Raw genomic sequence first — 25,128 nt, 5'->3', positions numbered from 1 at the left:
GTTAACCATGACCACTGTCTCCGCTGTCAATTGGAGCCTCCAACCGCCCAAGGCCATTCGTAACACTATGGTAACACTTTATTTTACAGTGCCCTTGTTGCACGTTGCATGTACCTACTGTAGTTATAACAGTAAATTACTCAGTACTTAATTGTGTAATTACACAGTAATAAGGGCACCTTAAAATAAAGTGTAACTAAATTATTTAATATATTGGACGTAGTCAAATTAATTATATTTTTACTCAAATTAAATGAATTGTCTCAGATATTTTAATAAGTAAGAAATACTCTGTAGGTATAGATCTATAGATTTACACAACAGAAAAAAATATGACTAGAGTTCTGATTTTCTATTAAGCTCTGCAAAAAAAAAATAATCCTTTGAACCATTTTTAATCCCTATGAGAAAAGCCGCCCCTGAAAAACCTTGGTTAATTGAACTGTACCATGCAATGTGAAGTTCATAGGACCATGCAATTACTGATACAGTGAAAAATGTTTTTTGTTAGTCCAAAAATCAATTGAAAGTACCCTTGCTTTAATGGGAGCAACTTATGAAGGCGGATACATTGTCATTTTGTCATGTGATACCACATTTATTTGCATTAAAGCTCTTTTTCTAGACAAAAAAAAGAAGGTTTTGCAACATTTGAAGAATTAAAATAGAATGTATGCACTAAAAAAGTTCCATCAGCAATATCAGTAAACATTTTGTTGCGCTAATCCTTTTTTTTTCTGCAAAAAATAATGCCGAATTTAAAGGTGCTATTTCTATTTCAGCTGTTTTGGTAACTTCTGCCAGAATTAACCACTATGCAGTTTTGAAAAATCAGACTCATGTGGTGCTGAATGATGAATGGTGTATTTACCTGTGATAATACTGAAGGGAGCACTAGGTGTGCTCTCACACTGAGGGCCCTGGGCCGTACCGTACACGCTGTACGTCTGACCACACAGTAAGGCAGCCAGGGAACAGTTGTTTGCAGAAGAGCTGCAGGTGGCGGTGTGTCCCAGGACAGAGGTGGCATTGACACGGACCCTCACGGCGTCCGGGTCCTCCGCCCAAGACACCAGGGCCAAATTACTTCTGCAACTCAGTGAAGGAGGAGACCTGATTGTCGGAGCACATGGCGCTGAGACAATACACGGGAAGAGAAACGAAAGGAAATTAAGTCAAGATTAGGCTAAATTAAATTTAGTTAACCGCTCTAAACTGGACTCTAAACTCTCCATACCCGTCTCGAGTGTAGTGCTGGCCCGTGCCGAGCTGTTGCAGGCTCCATTATCAGCAAACACTGTGACGTTAAAAACCTCCCCGCACTGGAGCTGCGTGAGCTCACAGGAAGTGGCCGAGGAATGACAGGAAGTGGAAGGAATGCTCTGATTCTGTGTTTGTGCCAGAACGGTGTATCTGGTGGCACCAGCGCCAGCATGCCATGACACATTCACTGTACGCGCGTCACAGTTGAGCACTGCAGTCACGCTCTCAGGGTCGCAGGGAGCTGGAAAAGGTCAAAGGTTAGTCCAAAGCTTTATTTCTGCCTACCTAGACATTGTATGCTGTATATGCATAATGATGTTGCCTTCTAAGCATAATTTGGAGGCGGTTTTGCCTGTATCCTTGCCAGAGAAGACAACACCAGAATGAGAAAAATATCTAAACCGCCAGAAAGTATCTGTGAAAATAGATCAATATAGTTAAACTAATGCATCGTTAGCTTTAGCAACATGCTGATGGCTAACAGTCAACTTTTCGTTTCAAATCTGCATTTTAATATTTTAATGTATTTTAAAGCTTCATTATTAAAGGCCTGTTCACACCACAATGAATATTTAATGCGGACATTTGATGCAATAAACAAGTGTATTCAAATTAACGGCTGTTCTTATCTCTTTTACATGGCACTGCAAAGAAAACTGGCCAACCAGTAACATTTGTGCTTTTGGTCACATGTCCAGAGCCGTTGCTGCATGAAACTACGACTTGGTGACGCTAACAAACTGAGGATTTTGCTAAGCAACAGTGAATAACAGAGGAAGAATCCGGAAGCCGCTCTCTTGTCTCTGGTGTTTGATAAAAACCATAACGAATACAGAAATCTGAACGGCTGTTTGAAAACATGTAAATAATGTAGGGATGTCACTAATGATTATTTTGGGAATCGAGTAATCGGTCGATTATTTTGACGAATAATCGAGTAATCTGATATTTTTGGGGTAATAAAAATAGACCTAAGAGAAGACCAAAGCCTTTAAAATAACTATGTTTTTTAAGTGGATTTAACACATCGTGCAGCTTTAGAAAACGGCCTAATAATGCGGTTCATGGATACTCGCCACTTCCGGTATTTTGTAATTTTCTCGACATGGATGCAATTTAAGATTCTAAGATTCTTTCAAATCGAGTTCTCAAATTGAATCGAGGAATCGTGACAGCCCTAAAAAAAATGTTTGACTTACTTTCTTCTCTGACAAGCGGTTAAGGCTAGAATACACTTTTTTTGCATGATACACGATTCTTGCTCTAAATGAGTCGACAATAGGTACTTGCTGGAAATCTGTGCCAGAGTGCAGATTTTGGGCAGTCGGAGTTGACAGGTTTCACAGAAAGTCACATAGTGTATTTGTTTAGCTTCCGACTATGATTCCATCCAATCAGAACTCAGAACACATATCGTAGTGTATGGTGCATGGCGTGCTGAAACTGAAGCTGTCCTCTGAGTTAACAGAGCACGCTTAACAAATTAGCCTCAATATTTGAACAAGTTACTGCACCACTCACCTCTAATTCCTGTCCCATTGTAATCTGTAGAGTCTATACTGACCGTGTCTATCGCATCCAAATGCGCTTGGCTCATTTTTCCGCAAACACAACAACTACTGCGGTCATCTCCTGCACATCCATGTTTGTTTCATTCATGCATCTCCTAGCAATGAGTTTGTTGTGTTCGAAATTATCTGGAAGTCTGTGATGATGCCCAGTTGTTCTCTGTTACCATTTACAAAGTCGGCAAGTGTGTGATGCATAGTCTTTTAAAATCTGTTCAGATTTTAAGTGTTTTCCAGCCTTTATAAACAGAAATTTGCGTAGAGCTGCTTTGTGTACCTCAGTAACCGGGGTAACCGCTGTATTTCTGCTTAAGTGCCACCTACTGTCAGAGACAGAGAGTGATTGTAAGATCATTGAGCCCATCTGCCATTTTTTTTTGGACTGAATAGACAAACCAAATACAAAAATCTGACTGAATTTCAAACAGAATTTTTGATATTTGTATTGGTGTGAACAGGCCTTGAGGCGGCATGCTTCATTTTCCACACTCCGCTCTGTCTAAATCACAGTTAAATGTGCAAGACATTCTGTTGACCTTGAGCACGGATAGACTCTTTTAGCACAGTCGAAGTTTACTTTTGGCTTTTAGACTTGTTGGAGCATTAGCATTGAATGTACTAATGGCAAACTATACCAGAATCAAATGTGAGCACCAAATCTCTTACTTATGAGGTTAACTACTTAGAAGGCAGCTGCCTATGTAGAGAGCAAGGCAGTTCATGTCAAAGTCAAACGGATTGTAATTCCTACCTGTTGTCACAGAGACGTTGGGACTGACTAAGCTGTTGCATTGGCTGTCTTGAGCGATGACATTTAGGGTGTAGGTCTGCGCACAGGTCAGGCCCCTGAAGGAGCAGGAGAGGTCAGAGGTCATGCAGGATTCTCTGTAATTGCCTGGGCCGGTCAGAACACTAATGTAGGATAAAGCTCCCGCTGCTGGACCCCATGATGCCTTCACCGTGTTACTCGCACACTCCACGCTGGCGTGGACCGAAGGGGGAATGCACGGCACTGCCAGAAGAGAGACAGGGAGGATGTCTTATATGTCATGAAAGATGACTTGGAAGGTTTTGCTCTTCTGTCGTGTCGTGATCTGATCTCACCTGTTTGGACGGGATGGGTTACGCTCTCTGGCCCTTGACACTCTCCATTGGTTGCTGTGATGACCGCGGTGTAGTTCTGACCGCACTGCAGGCCAGTGACGATACAACTGGAGGTCGTTGTGGTACAGCTAAGCACAGCGCCACCTGTAGTCGTGGCGAGGACGGTGTAGTTTAGAGCTCGGAGACCAAGAGCCCAGCTTACGTTCAGGCTGTTAGAGGCGCAGTCCAGGAATCTGGACACATCCTGAGGGGCACACGGTGCTGGAAAACAAGAGAGAGAGAGAGAGAGACACTTAACATGATGTTCCAGTTTCAAAATAAAGCCGGCGATTGCCACAGAAAATGTTATGTACTTACAGTACAATGGAAATCTATGAGACAACTTAATTAACTTTTATTTAACCGTAACCCTTAGATTATTTTGTCTTAGCTCATCAAGTTACTACTTTTCAACTTCTTACAATTTTCCCTTGTGAAAAAGAAGTATACTTTAGCATTAAAAAGCGTATTTATTGCACAAATACTATACTTTAAAAGAATACTTATTTGTGAACTGAACGTAATTGTCACCTCTGTGTTCATGGACTTTTCAGTTAGTTGTCATTTGTCACATGTTCCAGTTTGTTCAGTTTCCCGCCACTAGTATGTCTCCCTGGTTACCATCATAAGTTCATCTGTATCACCTGTTTCCTATTAATTACCATCATCTGTGTTTGCTATTTAGTTCCTCCCGTTCACTCTGGCCGTTTCTCTATACCAAGTACGCAAACTTTGAACTTGCGTCTTTGGTAGTTCAGACTTGCCAAGTTCGACTTAGGAGAACGAACTCCCGAGGACGAGAGGACGCAAGTCCGGTTATTCTGCAAATGGAACAGCGGTGTTCTTGAATCAATACGACAAGTGGTTCTTGGATGCTATAAATTACATTTTACTACCTTGCACCAAAAAAGCGACTGATGACGTTTCACAAGTCCACAAGAACACAAGTACAGACAAGAACGCATATTGAGAAACGGCCTTCATTGAGCCGTAGTCACGTGACATGGGTGTTTTGAATCACGCTTCGGATCAGTGTTTCGAAACATCCGCGCTTCGGGATCTCAAAAAGCTTCGCAACGTCAGTTTCGCGTCAGCCATCCCTACCTTCCTATCTAAGCCATCTGTGACAGAAGATCGGACTGCCCAATATGGACGATAGGGCAAGAATAATCGTCCTGGCTCAGGAGAGCCCTAACCTTTCTTTTGTGAAGGACTTTACGTGTCTTGCCACCACCAGCTCCCTGGACAATGAGACCCTACGGATCCTGTTCTGGATCGGGGCAACGGTCCACCATCATATCGACCTCCCAGACACCACAGGATTGGACTGGAAAGAGACCGTCATCAGGTGTCAGGAGAGCATTACGCCCCGATTCAGACCCCCTGAAGTGTGCCCCCTGCAGACGGAGAGCTACCACCCGCCGCGACACGTCAGCCAGAGCCCGAGGAGAAGAGGACTGAGCTGATCCTCGCCCCGGAAGTGGAGCCTCATCGCAAAGTCTGACCAGAGGTGTGAGCCAACGACATCAGCGGATGAAGCCGTTTCTAGCCTTTTTGGCACGCTAGGCGAGTGCACATTGTGTTATAATTTTGATGATTATGGCTTACAGTTTATGAAAACCTTTTCACAATTTTCTCATTTTGAATTTGGGGTTTTCATTAGCTGTAAGACATAATAATCAAAAGTATAACAAATAAAGACTTAAAATATCTCACTTTGCATGTAATGAGTCTATGATAATATATTAGTTGCACTTTTTAAGTTGAATTTCTGAAATAACTTAACTTTAGCACGATATTCAAATTTTTCGAGTTTCACCTGTATATTGATCTTGATCTGTTCGTCTTCGTCTTCGTCTTCCTATCTAAGCCAACCGTGACAGTAATGTTTTTGGACACTCATTGTATGTTATTTACAATTAACGCTTCAACAACCATGATGAAATGAGTCTTCACAATAGATAATCCTCACGTCTCGCCATTTCCGAAAAGCCAAGCCAATGTTGATTCTGGTTTTATTACGCACTCTGCCGCATTTGCCTGCAGACTCTCCTCTGTTTGGTGTTTGTTTAAAACAGGTGATTTTGAGGTTTGAGATTTAGCTGCTTCATGTTAACCTTTCTCGCTCTTTGTGACAACTAACCTCTGCCGCTCCCACACCAGACACCGCGTCAAAGTAGCCGGAGTTACTTTTCTTACAGATATGCCACTTCTTTTTCACAAGGGTAACTCCGATAATAGAAAGAAACAAGTGAAAGATAAAGACAGAGTTTGTTGGTGTTTTTAGATGTGATACCTGTCTCATGTCTGTACTCCACGCTGTTTGGACTTTCACATAGACCGTCAGAAGCAGTTACGACAAACACATACTCCTGTCCACAGTGCAGGCCGTTTAACTTGCACCCTGGAGTTCTGCCATCACACGTCACATTGTGGCCATCTCTGCCTAATGCCATCCCTCTGTAGGACACAGCGTTAAGACTGGCGGTCCAGGACAGAGTGGCGGAGTTGGTGCTGCAATTCACAGTACTCTGGACATCAGTTGGTGCGCAGGGAACTATTAAACAGGAGATAGAGAGGAAAGAGAAAATGAATACATTTGAGTGAGTCCGTGTCAGTTTTTTAAATGCCCTTTACATCAAGGTATATATCTACATATAATATTGTGTATTTAAATTAACAAGATACTTTTTTGATAGTATTAGTTTCAATTTACAATTACAACACTGGTTCATAAGAATCATTCAAAAGAAAGATTTGTTAGTAAATCCGACACCACCACCCAGACAGCCTCACCTGTGTGCAGGGTCATGCTCTGACTCTCCAGGCTGGAGCAGTTGCCGTCTACAGCCGTCAAGCTGATGGAGTACACACTGCTACAGTGCAGGTCAAGGAGGCTGCATGTTGTTGTGTTAGAGAGACAACTTGTACGGTGCCCACTTTCACCCACAGCCACAGCGACATAGGACTGAGCACCACGGCTTGCAAGCCATGAAACCTCCACTCCACTTTTGCCACAGGTCCGTTGAGCTGTCACATTAGTAGGCGCACATGGCACTAGAGGGGCAAGGTAGAAAGCATTAGAAAAACACTCAAACGGCAGCACTGAAGTTAAATGATGATGAAACTAATGTTATGAGAGTGAATCAGCGCCTCACCTTCTCTAATCACTAAAGGTTCACTCAGCATGCTAAGACAGGAGCGGTTGTATGACCTGACCTGCACAGAGTACGAATCACCGCACTGAAGATTGCTCGCGTTACAGGCAGGCAAGGTAGAGTTGCAGTAAACCAGCCCTCCAGTGCTCGTGGAGACCACAGTGGCGATATAACCTTCAGCATCTTCTGTCCTGTCCCAGCTCATTGAGAGAACACCTGAGAGGCACTGTACCTCACCCAGAACATGTGTTGGACCACACGGCACTGTGGAGAGATCATTTATCTAGTTTATCATCTGGTAAAGAAGGAGTTTGAAAGTTCTTCAGATATCTAGCCAGATAAGGTATTTGGTTAAGAAAAGTGTATTTAATGTTATTAATAGCAAGAGAAAATACAAGATTTTGAGTGTGCTTGTCCATGAAAACCTTCCAACCACAATGCTGGGGGTCAGGGGTGGCCACTGTCCTGTTAAATTAACACCTACTAGAAACCAACAGCTCAGAGACTGGTGACCTCCAGTGGTTTTATTAGTTATTAGTGTGAACACACCTTGAAAGATCTATAACAGAAGTGAAGAGCACTAAACCTCCCTTACCAGACTTCATTTGTATGGCTTGGGAAGGCATACTGGGACAGATGCCATCATGGTGAATGACACTAATGGCGTAAACTTGGCCGCACTTCAGGTTGGGGATCCGGCAGCTGCTGGCAGTGGTACTGCAGCTGAGAAGACCACCGACTGGGTCCTCCATGGTGGCAGTGAAGGATATCATACCCCGAGATCCGAGCCAGCTCACCAACGCCTGGTTCTCTTGACAGTCCAGCAGAGCTTGTACATTCCCAGGGGGACAGGGAGCTGAAAGAGGGGCAGGGAATTGGTTATGTCAGAAGTCAAGATAATTACAGTCTTGTATATCTGCAAGTGTGTACCTGTTTCTACACTGATGGTGTTGCTGAAGGAGCTGTTGCATCTGAAGTTGGATGCGACCACAAAGGCACTGTACATGGTTCCACAGCTAAGCCCAGTAATCTGGCAATTTGGATCAGTTGATTTACAAGTGTGAACAGTCCCGAACTGATCCACCACCGTGGCAATGTATGAAAAAGCACCTAATGAGCCCTCCCATTTCAAACTGATGGAATTTGCGCTGCAGTCCATCACTGCGGTCACATTTTGAGGTACGCAGGGGGCTAGATAAAAAAAAAAAATCACATAAACAACAGCATACGAATATTTAAAGCATGTGGAAATAATCACATAAACTGTAAACAGTAAAAGATGAACCTGAGAGCTGCCTGCACATTTTTAGCCAATCAGAACACTCAGACAATGTAGAAAAGTTATCTGCATAGCAATCATTTTGCACATTCTGGTTTGCTTGCATTTCTTTGAAGGACAGGGTTGTGGGAGAAAGTATCAAGGTATGTGGTTGAAATTAAGGAGGGCAGTCTAATTCAGTGGCTAAATTTGGTGCAAGGTAGTAAAATGTAATTTAAAGCATCCAAGAACCACTTGTCGTATTCATTCTACAATTTAAAACCAGGGACCTTCTTGTTGTGAGGCCACTGTGATATCCACTGAGCCACTGTAACACCTATTTCACCAATTAACTATTTTTTGTGTGCATGCGCTCATATTGTTTGTCCACCAGGGGGCGTTGTCACTTACGTGTATAGCCTACTTGTCCCAGAGACTGAACACTGAAGCACTCATCGTCAACAGCTGTGTTTATCATGGTGAGACTCTCCCCACAGGGAATGCCAGGGATTGTGCAGCTGTGTGTCGCTGAGCTACACATATAGTGGCTCTGATTATCATTGTTACCAAAAGCCTCTACTATGTAACTCAATGCTCCTGTTGCACCTTCCCAGTTGTTGGTCAGAAGACCTGTCTGACAGTTCGGTAATGTCTGCATGATCCTTGTTGGGCAGGGTGCTGAGGAGAGATATTAAAGTAAAATAAGTGTTATAATGTGAGTTTAGTCAAGCCTAAAGTCAAGATTTAGGCTTACTCAAGCCTACAGTCAAGATAAACATATCTACACTTTGACAGCAAATATTTATTGTTACCGGTTCGTATTTGTATGGATGAACTGGTTTCAGTGGTACACTGCTCTCCAACCAACGATGATAAACCAGAGACCGTGAAGGTGTAAAGGAGTCCACATGTGGTGTCGGTGAAGAAGCAGGATGTGTCTTTGGTCATACATTCCATCATCTTGTTGTTGGCGTCAACGGCCCTCGCACGGTAGTAAGCGGAGTAATTATTTGGAGCCCAGGAAAAGATAATGACATTGCTGCCGCACTCCCGGTACAGCATCAGCTTGGATGGGGCGCAGGGAACTGTAGGTGTGCATGGAAAGAGAAGGATAAAAGGTCAGTTAGATAAGCATGAAAGGAAGAACAAATAAAATTGGCAATACAAAGCAAATACTAGTCCTTGGCGTCTTCAATCTTTTAATCTTGTTATTTGAATTTCTATAATGGGTTTCAGTGTATTGTTACTCCAATTCTTGCTGGTCTGAAAAGAGTGATGCATGTAACGTAGACCTCAATACTCAAAAAAGAAGATGTTCTCTTGGGAGAACACAACTCTGAGATCACACAACACCTGGGATAGCTCTTGTCTGATTTTGAAAAGAATAATCTTTTATTTTAAGAGTTAACTGGAAGTCTATTTATTCTGCCTTTCCACAAGTTTCAAAACGGGGGAACAATGCACAGGCCCAGTGGAATTGTGTCACGTTGAAGGTCAGTTTCTCAGACGTAGAGAAATGAAACTGCACTGAAACCATAGCCCAGGTATAGGCCCTGGCCCAAAACATACTCTGCAAAGTGCATGAACGGTTAATTGTAACTAACAGTAATCTTCCTAAATTTGTACAATTTAGTACAAGTACAATTTAGAAAAAATATTGTATTTTCTTATGACATTTTCTCCATAATTATGATGCAGCAACAGTTTAATGAAAATTAGTTGGATCTTAACTAAAAAAGTGAATTATAAAAATGTAAATGTAAACTCTAGTATAGTTAAACATTTGTATTGCTAGCTACTTTAAAAATTGAACATCCAGATTAATTGCACAGATATTTAAAGATACCTCTATCGTCCCCTTGAGCACTAGAGTTTGTTGCTTGTGTATTTGTCTGTCCTATTTCTTAGAATATGTCCAGGGAACCATCCATAATATCATTATTTGAGAACTAATACCATTGAAGGGATAGTTAATCAAAAGTGGATGAAATTCTGTCATTAATTACTCACTGACATGTCGTTCGAAACCCATAAGACTTTCATTCATTTTCAGAACACAAATGAAGATCTTTTTTATTAAATCTGAGAGCTTTCTATCCCTCCATAGACAGCTACGCAACTGACACTTTGTCAAAAAAGTTAATAAAGAGATCATAGAACTAATCTAAGTTAATTGAGCGGTTTAGTCCAAATTTTCTGAAGAGACGTGATCGCTTTATAATGTGAATAGATTTAAATTAGGCTTTTATTCAATTCATTCAATTTATTAAATGATTCAATTTTATTTAATTTAGATTCTACAAGAACCAATGAGGTTCATTCTTGTGTGTTACGCAGAACGTTTGAGCTTCAGCAAGAACCAATGAGGTTCATTCTCGTGTTACGCAGCACATTTGAGCTTCTGCAAGAACCAATGAGGTTCATTGTCGTGTTACGCAAAACGTTTAAGCTTCTGCAAGAACCAATGAGGTTCATTCTTGTGTGTTACGCAGAACGTTCTATCTTCAGCAACCAATGAGGTTCATTCTCGTGTTACGCAGCACGTTTAAGCTTCTGCTAGAACCAATGAGGTTCATTCTCGTGTTACGCAGCACGTTTGAGCTTCTGCAAGAACCAATGAGGTTCATTCTTGTGTGTTACGCAGAACGTTTGATCTTCAGCAAGAACCAATGAGGTTCATTGTCGTGTTACGCAGACCGTTTGAGCTTCTGCAAGAACCAATGAGGTTATTTTTCGTGTTACACAGCACGTTTGCGCTTCAATAGTTTCCTTTAGCGTCAAGCTGGTTGAGTTTTTCTCATGTTTAATTATCAATGTTTAAATGTGAATAAAAGCCTAAATTAAATCTGTTCATAATATAAAAGTGACCAAGTCTCTTCGGAAAATTTAGACTAATCCGCTTAATTCATATGGATTAGTTTTACGATCTCTTTATGAACTTTTTGAAGCTTCACAATGTTAGTTGTGTAGCTGTCAGTAGAGGGACTGAAAGCTCTCAGATTACTTCACAAATATCTTCATTTGTGTTCCAAGGATGACTAAAAGTCTTACGAGTTTTGACAAAATGTTCATATTTGTGTGATCCCTTTAAAGTGAATTATCAATACACTGTCAACGCCTTCTCATATTATGTGCTACATTCACGATTTCACAATCAAGATAAATGCCAATAAGCATCATATCTTTCATGTAACACAACACGCTCTATTGACTGAAGAGCAATTTCTCGCTTCCCACCCAAACTGTGACCCGGCTCTTTGTCTACCAACAGAAATCTGAAATGGGTCAGCATGACAGAAAAGAACACTTGTTGTTATGAGACTATTCAAAAACAATGCAGCAGAGACAATGCTACCTCCAGGGAAAGCGTGACTTCTCTATATTGGATCGGGTGTCTTTAAACATCATGGATGAATAGAGGGCATTGACAATCAGAAGTGCAGTATAGATATGCAGGATGCACAGCACAATGCTGGCAAAATGCTGATTCTTGTTGAAATTACTTTCCTTGAATGCCACCAGTAAGGTTATGAAAGATGAATGAGAGGAAAAGAGGTTGGAGATTTTTTTGTTCCAATATCTCACCTGTTTGCAAGGAAGTGTTGTAATTGCCGGTGCTCTCGCAGTTATTTGACAGGGCTGTGGCATATATCGTATAGTTCTCCCCACATGTCAGATTTCTGAGATAGCACTGTGTACTGTTTGTGGTGCAGGACAGAATTGCACCACTCTGGCCAATGGCAGTGGCACGGTAGGCAGTGGCTCCAAACACGGCTGGCCAGAAGATCCTAGCAGATTTGTCAGCACAGCTGTAGTCCACCCAGACAAATGTAACTGGACCCAAAGCTGGCAGAGAGAGAGAGAAAGAGCTTCTGAATTAATGAATTAATGGACAAAACTGTTAGTTAACAATTTCTATAATTAACAGGCTTTATTTATTTATTCAAAGCATAGCATTCAGTTCCCCATGGTTTTATCTCATCACACTACCATTTCAAGCTTAACTTGATTTAAGTTTGTGGATCGACATCTTTGTTAGTCCTGGACCAACATCGCTATAAAATGATGATTTAAAGATAATGGTTAAGTTTAGGGCTGGGGTTGGGCTTGAACATCATTCTTATCAACCAACAACAAAAAAAAAAATAGAAATAATTTAATCTAATAATTGTAATCTAAATTAAATGAATGGGGGGGGGGGGGGGGGGGATGATATGTTAATGTCTTGCTGACATGCAAGAAAACCAGCCATGTATTGGACATGTCTTGGTTGGCCATCATGTGGTGTCTCATGCCATCTTTGCAGAGGTGGACAAAGTACACAACTTCCTTACTTGAGTAAAAGTACAGATACTACTGGTCAAATATTACTCCGTTACAAGTAAAAGTTGTAAAGACCAATTTTTACTTAAGTAAAAGTACATAAGTAGTACTCATTTTTAAAAGTACTTAAGTATAAAAGTAAATGTCAATGCATTGTTTTATTATTGTTGCATTGTTGCAAGTAATAGCCAATTTACTTTTAATGCCCCTAGTGGCAGTCACTTTTGTAGCAATATCCTCCCAGATTTTTTGTTTTTGTTTATTTGTATGACTACCCTTAAACCTGCTGAAAATAATATGTTTGTACAGCTCCACCTCCTCTAAAATGACATTAATCTCCTCCTTTTGAAAAATGCCTTTTCTTTGTCTTTTTGGTTCAGCCATTTTGCTGGTGTCTCCAACCGTAGGTTTGTGCTTTTCTTGTTCTTTATGCCACAGTGGACTTAATAATGTGGTAAGAAAGACTCTCAGCTGTGTTCAATCTCTTGGTTAATAACCTACTTCTAGACTTAACTTAAAACCAGGTACAATCATTATGTGGTATGCTATTTTCCAAAGTTAGAATCCAAAATTAGAGCTAAACATTTAATTTAAAATCAGGGTAAGCTTGTTAAAGTTTCAAGGCCAAAAGAAGGAAGACACAACCAAATTATAACCAGGATTTGAACCTAAAGAACTAAAGGGCCGTTCACACCAAGGACGATAACTATAAAGATAACGATAAAGATAACTATTGTATATATGCCTCCACACCAACGACCGATAACTGTCTTTTTATTCTAAGCACGCGATGTCATCTGCCATTTTAAATGCGCGAGACCTTTAAATTAGAGTGGATTCTGATTGGCTGTCAGTGTTATCGTTCGACAGCTGGAATAAAATCGTTCTGAAAGTGATCCCAACGATATCGTTCCTCATATCTTTATCGTTATAGTTGTGATGTGAACTCTCCTTGGTGTGAACCGGCCTTTAGTCTTAAACAACCAGTCATATTTTAAGGTTAAGATTGTATTTATATGGGGTTTGAGTTTATACAACATATTGAGTTTACTTAGGCCCTGTTTCCACCTGATCTTAAGATGTGTTTTCAGTGATCTTATCACAGGTCAACCAAGACGCATACCGTTTTCACCTGGTGTTAAAATGCATTTCAAATGCATCTCCAACATCTTCACTTGTGATCTGTATGTTTTGGTACACTGCAGCAAAGTGGGAATCGCTTGTTTTGTTGCGCATTCCCATGACATGTCCCACAATGATTACAAATTAAGTCAGTAGAGTAGACATTGTTTAGTGGCTGTTAAAACACAAGAGTCTACACTATGAAAGCAATCAGGTTGAATGTGTTTTCAACTACTTGTCCACTTGTGATCGGATCAACAAAAACACATTTTAATACCAGGTGTAAACAGGGTTATGGTTCTTGTTATCCTATCATCTCCTTCTGATTCAGGGGTAGGTTAGGATGATAATTTTGGTAGGAATATTGTCCCTGGACCAAGAAAAGAACCACCATTGTCACCATTACAATTACCTGTACACCATTTCCATTATCAAGTGCATTTACCATCAAATTTAAAAATGTGGTATCTATAAAAGTCTAATGTAAATAATAAAATAAAAAAAATAAAAAATGCTTTGCTTACTGTTTGTTGTATAGTTGACCTGCTTGGGGTCTCCAGCTTCCATGAAAGCATTAAGTGAAGACACTGAGATTTGGTATGAAGAACAGGGTAAAATATTCTGCACATCCAATGTGACGCCGAACACATTGTTTGAGTATATTGTAGTGTTTTGTGAATTCCAAGTTTTGACCGTAACTTGGTAGATCAGAACCTTGTCTACAGGTTGCCAACTGATGCGGGCAGACTGGGTCCCCTTCTGTAGGACTGTGATCACCGCTGGAGGCTGTATCACTGAGAGTCAAGACATTGATCAGTCGGGGTTAACATGTATCTGAATAGTGCGGTAATGATACTGTGGCGTTTGATTTGATTTTTTCACAGGCTTTCAAAGTGAAGAAGTGGGGTAAGGTTCACTTACGTGTAGTGACAGTTCGTACTTTGCTTCTTGCTCCTTGACCTCCAGCATTGGATGTGACCACAAAACAGTCATATGTAGTAGCCGGTCGAAGATTTCTAACCACTGTGCTACTGTTTGTAAAAGTAAAGTTGTACTGTTCCCCGGTCAATGTTGAATTTATCAGCAGAAAGTACTGTTGTGCTGTTTGCACCGAATCCCATTCTAGCCCGATGGCTGTACTTGATATTGCCTTTGAATAGGTTATCTGAGATGTACCCGGTGCTACAGCCGGCACAAAAGGAAAAGAGTGTTGTTATCATATCATCTGCACACAATTTATTGCTGTGTTATACAGAAGGCTGAAGAAAGCCATATCAAATTATATCTTATTATTGTTAACAATCTTTGTCTATTCATTGTGTCGTATTATTTTTCCTGTACATGATGAATAGTGATTGTTGGCTCACATACATTTAAACATTGAAAAAAAAAATGTTAACAGCAAATTACCTGTCCTTGCTAATTTTGTATCGACACACACAGAAGTATAAAGCTGAAACCCTTTAAGTGTGACAGTGTACAATGTCCCCGTCTTCAAACCAAAGACCTCTTTCTTTGACACACTCCCAGTGACCGACGTTACAACTGGACTGATGCTTGTGTCGTTCACAACCCGAAGGTCCAAAAAATAGTTTGATGCTCCCTGGATTCTGTTCCATTGAACCAACAGTGATGAAGCCGTAGGAGAAGTTATTGAAGTGATTGGGCAATCTGTAAAAGAAAGGATCCCTTATAAAAGCCATGTTCTAGTACAAAATCATTAATGTGATCACTAATCACTAACAATACTGGGACTAATCACTAAAAATATTTTTTGTGACATTGATCATATTAACTGATTTTAAAAAAGATCAGATGTTCTTTGGAACATAATGCTAAAGAACAGGATCTTCAGGTTTAGTAAACATGTGTTTATATATATGAAAAGTTGATCTCGAAAACATTTTGCACTTTGCACTTATATCACCTTTTTGCACGTCTATTTGTGGCCTCTGTTGAAATGTACTAAATTAACTTTCACCTTTGTGATACATATGAAATATTATGAAAATTTCGAATTGTTGGTAACACTTTATAATAACTGCACGCTATTAATCATTAATTAAGCATTAGTAAACAGTTAATTCATCATTTATAAAGCATTAATAGACATTAATAAGCAGTTTATAAATACAGCTATAAATGCTGTATTCTTTAAAAGCATATCTATAATGTGTTTAATAATTGTATTGTCATACTTTATTAATGATCAATTTATCATTTATAAATTAAGTATGGCATTATTTACAAACCAGTTATTTGGGAGTTGTCATTGATTCATAAGATCACTTAGAAATCGTAAGTAAATGTAGTGAAGGCAGGTAGTTATAAAGCATTTAGTAGTGGTGAGTTAATTATTTTTGTGAGCTCATCTAAAGTGAGGACTATTTATGCCTTGTGAAGCATTTGCAAAGGAGATTTAAAGACTAATTTGTCTTCTAAACAGAAAAAAGAAACAAACACAACACAGTGATACAGACAGAAATATTAACAGCCTTTAAATATCCTTTGTAAATGCTTCACACTAACAACTACTAAATGATTTATAACTACCTGAATTAACCCTGAATTGCAGTAGAACTACATGTTAATAAAACATTTACTAACACACTAAGTAACTATTACTATATGTCTGAATAATAAGATGTATGAATGTACATTTAAATAGTTTATTAATCGTTTACTTACACTTTCTAAGTGATCTTATAAAACACTGACAACTGAACCAATTTAGAAATGATAAATTGATCATTAATAAAGTATGAAAATACAATTATTAAACACATTATAGATATGCTTTTAAATCAAGAATAAAGCATTTATAGCTGTATTTATAAACTGCTTATTAATGTCTATTAATGCTTTATAAATTATGAATTAACTGTTTACTAATGCTTAACTACTGATTAATAGCGTGCGGTTATTATAAAGTGTTTTATATTTCTTAATACTCGTATACATCTACATATTTATATTTTTACAATGATAAATCCCCAAGATCTAGTTAACTTGCTCCATTAGAGCAACAATATATTTTTACTATCACTACTTCATACAATCGTAAATTTAGACCTCATAAAGATCTGAAATGTGAAAGGAGCCGTGCATGACTTGTCCTGTAATGAAACAAATCTGTTCTAAGAGTTAACTTACCTTGTGCCTGAGTGCTCCATATCTGTGCCAAAAGAGAAGAACAAATAAAAACAACAAATTGGTCAAATAATTTTTAGTAAAAAGCATTCATATACAAATATTTTAATTGTACAGAATCATAAATCTACCTGAGTTAGAGTCACCAAAACTACAACACCTAGTATCTCCAGCCCTCTCATCTTTGACAATGCCTGAACTATTTAAAAAAGTGGTTTACATAGTCGGACACAAAAGGTGTTTTGGATTCTTTTGAGCTAGAGAGCAGGAACACCTATGGCCAAAGAGCCAATCAGTAGGGCCCGCGGGGGCCCATCCTCTCCAACTTAATTCCCTGAGGAACAGCGAGATTACAGAGGAAAGAAGAGAGGGAGGGACTGATGGGAAGAACATATAGAGAGAGTGGAAGGGAAATAAAAAATGTCATCGTCATGTTAGTCGGTTAGTCAGCTTTGGTAAATTGGCATTTTACTTGATTGGAAGTCTTTTCAAAACCTTTTGTGTGAAATACAAAACAAACAAACAATAGTATAAAATTGTATTTCTTAAAACTGTTCTGGGATTCAGAACTTCTACAAAAGGTACATAAGACCATCTAACATTAATTTTGTTACACTTTACTTTGATAATACGCTTTAGACATTCTCCTAATTATAAGCAAACTTCATGTCAACTATCCGTCATTAGAGTATTAGTAGACTGTCAGCTAAATATCTGCTAATACTTTATTCTGATGCTCCTCAATAGACATTCTGCTGACTGTAAGTAACCTTGCAACTTTCATAAACGGACATTTCACGCCTCTCCATTTTCAAAAATAACATCATGCACACCCGTCAGTTTTCAGAAAACTGTTCATTTACACAAACCCGTGTATATGCCGTCAAGAGCATGCCAAACCTGTAGGTGGTAGTGTAACGAGAAGACAGCAAACAGCTGGCAAAGGGTTTCATCACTACCTCGACATCCCCGGCCTCCGCTGGATTATTTTTCGTCAAGAAGAAGGACGGGGGTCTTCGGCCGTGCATAGATTATCGTGGTCTTAACGAGGTAACAGTCAACTATTTTACCAAGCTGGATCTAAGGAATGCTTACAACCTGATTCGCATACGGAGTGGAGATGAATGGAAGACGGCGTTTTCGACTACATCCGGGAACTATGAATACAGGGTAATGCCTTTCGGCCTGTCCAATAGTCCTTCCGTTTTCCAGGCTTTTGTTAACGAGACTTTCCGGGACATGTTGCATCGTAAAGTGATTGTGTACATTAATGACATTCTGATTTTCTCTGATTCCCTTGAAGAGCATGTCCAGGATGTTCGTGCAGTTCTCAGGCGCCTGATTGAGAATCAACTCTATGCTAAGATGTCCAAGTGCGAATTTCATCAGACACGCATCTCCTTCCTGGGCTATGTCATCAGTCTGGACGGTGTCCTTATGGATTACAACAAGGTCAGAGCAGTGATTAACTGGCCCCAGCCAGCCTCGGTTAAAGAGCTACGGCGCTTCCTGGGCTTTTCTAACTTTTACCGCAGATTCATCCGCAACTTCAGTGTGATTGCAGCTCCTCTCACATCTCTGCTTCGAGGGGGAGGTAAATGTTTCAAGTGGACATCGGTTTGTACTGAGGCCTTTGCTCAACTCAAGGAGTGGTTCACGTCTGCTCCCATTCTCCATCACTCTGATCCAGAAAAGGAATTCATTGTGGAAGTGGATGCATTTAGCACAGGTGTGGGGGCCGTGTTGTCACAATGGCATGGTGAGCCAGCTAAGATGTTTCCTTGTGCCTTCTATTCTCGCAAACTCAATTCTGCAGAAAGAAATTATGATGTGGATGACCGCGAGCTTCTGGCCATGAAGACCGCCTTTGAGGAGTGGAGACACTGGCTGGAGGGAACCCGTCAACCATTCACAGTGCTCACGGATCATAGGAATCTGGAGTATATCAGGTCAGCCAAACGTCTCAATTCCCGCCAGGCTCGCTGGTCACTGTTTTTCTCAAGATTTGATTTCAGGATTACTTACAGACCAGGCTCTCAGAACGTCAAAGCTGACGTCCTCTCCCGCCAGTTCGATGATCCAGCCAGCGAAACCAAGCCTGAACCCATTATTCCCACTGCTCTCATCGTGGCTCCTGTTCAATGGGATATTATCTCCGAAATCACCACTGCACTGAGTCGTCATCCCGCTCCACCAGAATGTCCTGCTAATCGTCTCTTTGTTCCACCAGATATCCGCCACCGTGTGCTTCAATGGGTTCACAGGCCAATGGGCAGGTTGAATGCCTTAACCAGGACCTAATTCGTTTCCTGAGAACTTACTGCCACCAGAATCAACAGGATTGGAGTCGTTTTCTGGCCTGGGCAGAGTATGCCCAGAACTCTGTCACGGAACGCACGACAACGCCTCCTCCTGGTTTCACTAGATCCCTCTCTCCTGCATACTAGGACTTTATTTCCCATTATCCTTCATGCTCGTTATTCCCTAATCACCTAATTATGCTTTCATCAGTCTCACCTGTGCACCCTCAGCTACCCTTTATCTGGACTGTTCTGTTCTGTGTCATTTGTGAAGTATTGTTTTACCCAACCTTTGTCTCAGTGTGTAACCCTTGTTTTCTTTGTGCTTAGATTTGATCTTGTGTGTTTGAACTTGGACTCTGAACTCATTTTGTGAACCTTTGCTGCCTGCCTCTGAACTTTGCCTGTTTGACTTCGATTCTGGATTACCCTTGACATCTTTTGAGTTCCTGTCTGATTATTCTCTGTTTGTCATCACCTTTAATAAATATCTGCAAATGGATTTGACCGTCTCCGCCTCTACGTCACACCAATACACCACAAACAACTGCAGCACTATTTGAATCTCCTCCATACTTATTATAAATGTGGCGCTCAAAACTGATTACTGTCCGTCGCAGACTGGGAAGAGCAGTCGCGCACAGTTTATAATCTCCCCGGTACTTTAGACCGCGGTGTAAACGCAGAAAGCAACCGGTCTGGGGCAAAAAAAGTTCCCGGGACAAATTGTTCCGGGTAATTTCGGTGGAAACGCGGCTTTTTTTTCAAGGATCTTCAGGAAGAGAGATCTTCATTGGAGCTTTAAGGCGAGACACTACAGGTGAATAGGGTACAATTTAAAAATAATAGATATCACCATGACACTTCCTCAGTTGATTACTTACACAAGTTCATAAAAAAATGTATTACAAGTTTTTGAAATTTGTATGTTCAATTATGCAAATTAGGTATTATCTCATTAAATATGCACACTTTTGCATATATTTTCGGTAGATAGATCTGAACATATGATAAAGCCAGGTGCAAATTTCTTTTTTCATTTTGTTTACACACAAGATGAAAAAAGATGTTCAGAGGGATTTCAGGATATATGCTTTCATTACCTAGGAAATCAAAATATACTGTCCATAGCCTTAAAAAATCGATTTTCGCCATATTTTTGGGATTAAAATGTCCCATAAATCAGGCCAGGAATGATTTATTAACAAATCCCTCTGAACATATCTTCAGAATACTGCTAAGTGTATAACTGGAAAGTTTGGTGTACATTGGTGCTACATAGGCTGAGATGTTTCTACTGGAGAATGACTGTCACGGAATGGTAAGAAGTGAAGCGGTGCGAGGACTCAAGTGCAGGAGAATTATGTTTTAATTACAAAAGAAAACAAACACAAAACAAAACCCACGACGGGGAAAACATGACTAACAAATACAGAAACAGAAACAGAAACAGAACCAGAACCAGAACCAGAAACTTACAGGAGACTCACGGGGAACAGGAAACATTAGACAACGTACCGACACAGACTGCAAACAAGAGGGGACTTAAAAATGGAAACTAATCAGGAGGGAACAGGTGGATGAACTCAAACAATAATCAGATAACAAGGGGGAGGGATCAGACAATGACACGAGCACATGGCCCAAAATAACAAAACACCCATGTGCAGCACAAGACAGGACAGGCATGTGACATTACCCCCTCCCTACGGAGCGGCTACCAGACGCTCCATAAGACCAGGGCGGGACGGGAGGGACAGACCAGGGCAGGACGGTAGGAGCAGACGACCCATTGGGCGGCCAGGGTGAAGCAAACAGTCCATCGGGCGACCAGGGCGAAGCAAACAGTCCATCGGGCGACCAGGACGAAACCGGCAGTCCATCGGGCGGCCACGGCGGAGAAGACCCCTCGGGCGGCCCCGGCGGTGAAGACCCCTCGGGCGGCCACGGCGGTGAAGACCCCTCGGGCGGCCACGGCGGTGAAGACCCCTCGGGCGGCCACGGCGGTGAAGACCCCTCGGGCGGCCACGGCGGTGAAGACCCCTCGGGCGGCCACGGCGGAGATGACCACGGCGAAGACGACCACTCGGGTTGCCACGGCGGAGACGACCACTCAAGCGGCCACGGCGGAGACCTTCCCTCAGGTGGCCAGGGCGGATCCGGCTGTGCAGGCGGCCGGAACGGGGCAGGTCCTTCGGGCGGCCATGGCGGAGACGACCAGGGCGAAGACGACCACTCGGGCGACAGCGGCACAGCAACAGACACCGGCTCAGGAACAGCAACAGCCACCGGTTCAGGAACAGCAACAGCCACCGGCTCAGGAACAGCAACAGACACCACCGGCTCCTCAGGAACAGCAACAGACACCACCGGCTCCTCAGGAACAGCAACAGACACCACCGGCTCCTCAGGAACAGCAACAGACACCACCGGCTCCTCAGGAACAGCAACAGACACCACCGGCTCCTCAGGAACAGCAACAGACACCACCGGCTCCTCAGGAACAGCAACAGACACCACCGGCTCCTCAGGAACAGCAACAGACACCACCGGCTCCTCAGGAACAGCAACAGACACCACCGGCTCCTCAGGAACAGCAACAGACACCACCGGCTCCTCAGGAACAGCAACAGACACCACCGGCTCCTCAGGAACAGCAACAGACACCACCGGCTCCTCAGGAACAGCAACAGACACCACCGGCTCCTCAGGAACAGCAACAGACACCACCGGCTCCTCAGGAACTGGAACAGGCTCGGCGGTGGTCATCCTGTCCAGAGACACAGGCTCGGTGGCAGACGTGACGTGAACCGTCTCTAGATCGGAAGGCGTTCCAGGCCGCTGGAGCGGGGCCGGCAGGGCGAGCAGCTGGGGCGGGGCCGGCAGGGCGAGCAGCTGGGGCGGGGCCGGCAGGGCGAGCAGCTCGGGCGGGGCCGGCAGGGCGAGCAGCTCGGGCGGGGCCGGCAGGGCGAGCAGCTCGGGTGGGGCCGGCAGGGCGAGGCACCTGAGCGGTGCGTCAGGGATGTCAGTCACCTTCGGGATGGTCTCTGGGTTAGGAGCCACCGGACAAATAGTTGAAGAGGCCTTTCCTTTCCTCCGCCGTCGACGGACTACCCGCCTCGAGACCACCGGACTCGGGACCACCGGACTCGGGACCACCGGACTCGGGACCACCGGACTCGGGACCACCGGACTCGGGACCACCGGACTCGGGACCACCGGACTCGGGACCACCGGACTCGGGACCACCGGCACTGGGACCACCGGCACTGGGACCACCGGCACTGGGACCACTGGACTCGGGACCACCGGACTCGGGACCACCGGCACTGGGACCACCGGCACTGGGACCACCGGCACTGGGACCACCAGCACTGGGACCACCGGACTCGGGACCACCGGCACTGGGACCACCGGCACTGGGACCACCGGCACTGGGACCACCGGCACTGGGACCACCGAACTCGGGACCACCTGCCTGGCAATTCTCTCCCGATGGCGAATGAGACCCTCCACCATCGCCTCAAAATTGACCCAATCAAATGCTCTTCGGATCAGCCAGTCCATTGGCTCGTCAAGCGCATGATTAAATAAATCCTTTCGAGCCTCCTCGCCAAGGTTCAGCCCCTCAGCTGCGCTACTGAACCTCCGGCTGAACTCTCTCACCTCCATCCCCTGCTGACGAAGGGAGACTAGCTCCTTAAATTGGAGCATCCGCTCCCATTGCAAACAGGAGACTGGTTGCGCACCTCCTCTCCGCTGAGTCCTCATGTGGTCGGTACGTTATGTCACGGAATGGTAAGAAGTGAAGCGGTGCGAGGACTCAAGTGCAGGAGAATTATGTTTTAATTACAAAAGAAAACAAACACAAAACAAAACCCACGACGGGGAAAACATGACTAACAAATACAGAAACAGAAACAGAACCAGAACCAGAACCAGAACCAGAACCAGAACCAGAACCAGAACCTGAAACTTACAGGAGACTCACGGGGAACAGGAAACATTAGACAACGTACCGACACAGACTGCAAACAAGAGGGGACTTAAAAATGGAAACTAATCAGGAGGGAACAGGTGGATGAACTCAAACAATAATCAGATAACAAGGGGGAGGGATCAGACAATGACACGAGCACATGGCCCAAAATAACAAAACACCCATGTGCAGCACAAGACAGGACAGGCATGTGACAATGACAAAAAAAACATTTTGAGAAAAAGGCATTTAAAGATGTGTAATGTAAAAAATCATACTTTTTTAGTAGAAACAACTATTTACTGACACAATATCTCATCAAATAATTAGCAACAACAATACAAACCACCTAAATCACATCAAAACTTATAAACACAGCATTTATGGCCTTTAACTGAGCAGAAAAACAGTCAAAAACACACATCTAAGTGTCAGAGCGCATCACGTGATGCATCTGAACCAATCACGTTGTCAGAAATTGACATCAGCCAATGAGATTTCGCTTTTAGGGTTAAATGCCCATTTTACTTTCACGATTGGTTGCTGATTAAAAGGAAATTACCATATTTGGATCCGACAGCATTGTACAGCAGAGAGAGAGCTTTTCAGACATGTGCATGATTAAAGGAAGAACACAGAGATCGCGGAGCAGCGCGTTGATTTAGAACGCCAACTTTTGTTGAATTTCGGAGAAATCTATAGACGCAAATAGACAAAGTGTAGTGAAATAAAGACCTAAATGTGTATTTTGGACTTTTTTTCACCACAAGTCTGAAAGAAGACATGTTATTGAAGACAAATAGCCTAAAATCTCAAAATTGACCAGTGAAAAAAAAACTATGTTTTTGCCTGCCGTGTCTCGCCTTAACTTTAATTTCTACATTTCCATAACTGATTATTTCCCTCCAACATAATGAGTTGTTCTGCAGTAAACTGTACTAACCAATTCTGCAGGAGTGTGACGGGGTCTTGATACCACAGCTCCACTAGTGCGAAGACTCAGGCTTGGAGTCCGTGTAATTAGCGTGAGATGTCAGCTCCGTATTGGGACATTGGCGGCTTCACTTTTCTACATTGGAAGAGAGTGAATTTGCGTCGTCTATCTTCTTTTACAGTCTATGGAAAATACAATCAATGGCAGGGAAAGACTTTGTTTTGTTTTATCCTTGACAGCCCTTGGTATAATTTCATTGTATGGAAACGAGCAGTGTGAACATTCTTCAAAATGTATAACTGCGTTCTACTGAAGAAAAATTCATACAGGTTTGGTACAGCATGAACTATCACTTTAATAATAAAGAAGCTATTTAGGTACTTCCTCTGAAACCTACAGGACAGATAAAAAGTTCTCTTGTATTCAAACTGATTTCATGTATCAAAGAAAATTATATATTCTTGACTTGGCTGATATTTTTTTATCAAGCTATAATGTTATCTAAAGTTGCCTACTTTTGTAGTTATTCCAGATGTTGCGTGATAGACATCTTTGTGAAGACGTATATAACAGTTGTAGTCTGAGCTGCCCTGTTTTCAACAAACTGTGTCACATACTTTGTGCATTTTATGACCATTGATATTCAACCTAACCCAGAAAAAAAGTGTTGTGTGAAACATCATCATATAACTTGTATCATTTCCTAAAGCTCCAATGTGAAATGAATATGGCAGATCCTATGCTCTGGGAACAAAGGCTGGGAACTGTAGGATTTGACCTGTTAAAGATGCAGATAAACGAGAGGGAGGAGCTGCCAGCTTTGAGACCAAGATTGTGAAACTAAAGAAATCTGTGTTAACTTTGGAAACTGGATCTCAGAGAGAACAAATACTTTTGATTTATGTCACTTTCTGGGCCCTCCTCGAGCCA

General features: G+C 42.2%; 1 protein-coding gene across 1 annotated transcript; it reads right to left on the bottom strand.

Annotated features, from left to right (window-relative positions):
- Positions 1–581: 581 nt before the first annotated feature.
- LOC306985668 (fibronectin type III domain-containing protein 7-like) lies at positions 582–17,176 on the bottom strand. The gene is made up of 17 exons (XM_079588185.1): positions 17,117–17,176; positions 16,989–17,010; positions 15,246–15,506; positions 14,757–15,017; positions 14,360–14,629; positions 11,976–12,236; positions 9,203–9,475; positions 8,802–9,068; positions 8,063–8,323; positions 7,728–7,988; positions 7,133–7,396; positions 6,771–7,031; positions 6,271–6,531; positions 3,936–4,196; positions 3,583–3,843; positions 1,238–1,504; positions 582–1,135 (listed from the first exon to the last, which is right to left on the bottom strand). The coding sequence occupies exons 1-17, from the start codon at positions 17,165–17,167 to the stop codon at positions 807–809; spliced, it is 4,092 nt and encodes a 1,363-aa protein (XP_079444311.1). The 5' UTR covers positions 17,168–17,176; the 3' UTR covers positions 582–806.
- Positions 17,177–25,128: the final 7,952 nt, after the last annotated feature.

The sequence above is a fragment of the Phoxinus phoxinus genome (genome assembly GCF_949152265.1).
Source record: "Phoxinus phoxinus genome assembly, chromosome: 18".
Classification (NCBI taxonomy): domain Eukaryota; kingdom Metazoa; phylum Chordata; class Actinopteri; order Cypriniformes; family Leuciscidae; genus Phoxinus; species Phoxinus phoxinus.
This window is presented reverse-complemented; position numbering and strand designations above follow the sequence as displayed.

Excerpts from the sequence above, each read along its gene's own strand:
- LOC306985668 (XM_079588185.1), bottom strand. The coding sequence starts at position 17,167 with ATGAGAGGGCTGGAGATACTAGGTGTTGTAGTTTTGGTGACTCTAACT. Across the intron at positions 14,630-14,756 it reads AGTACGAACTGTCACTACAC|TGATACAGCCTCCAGCGGTG; the intron begins GTAAGTGAACCT and ends CTTGACTCTCAG. Across the intron at positions 7,989-8,062 it reads CACCATCAGTGTAGAAACAG|CTCCCTGTCCCCCTGGGAAT; the intron begins GTACACACTTGC and ends CCCCTCTTTCAG.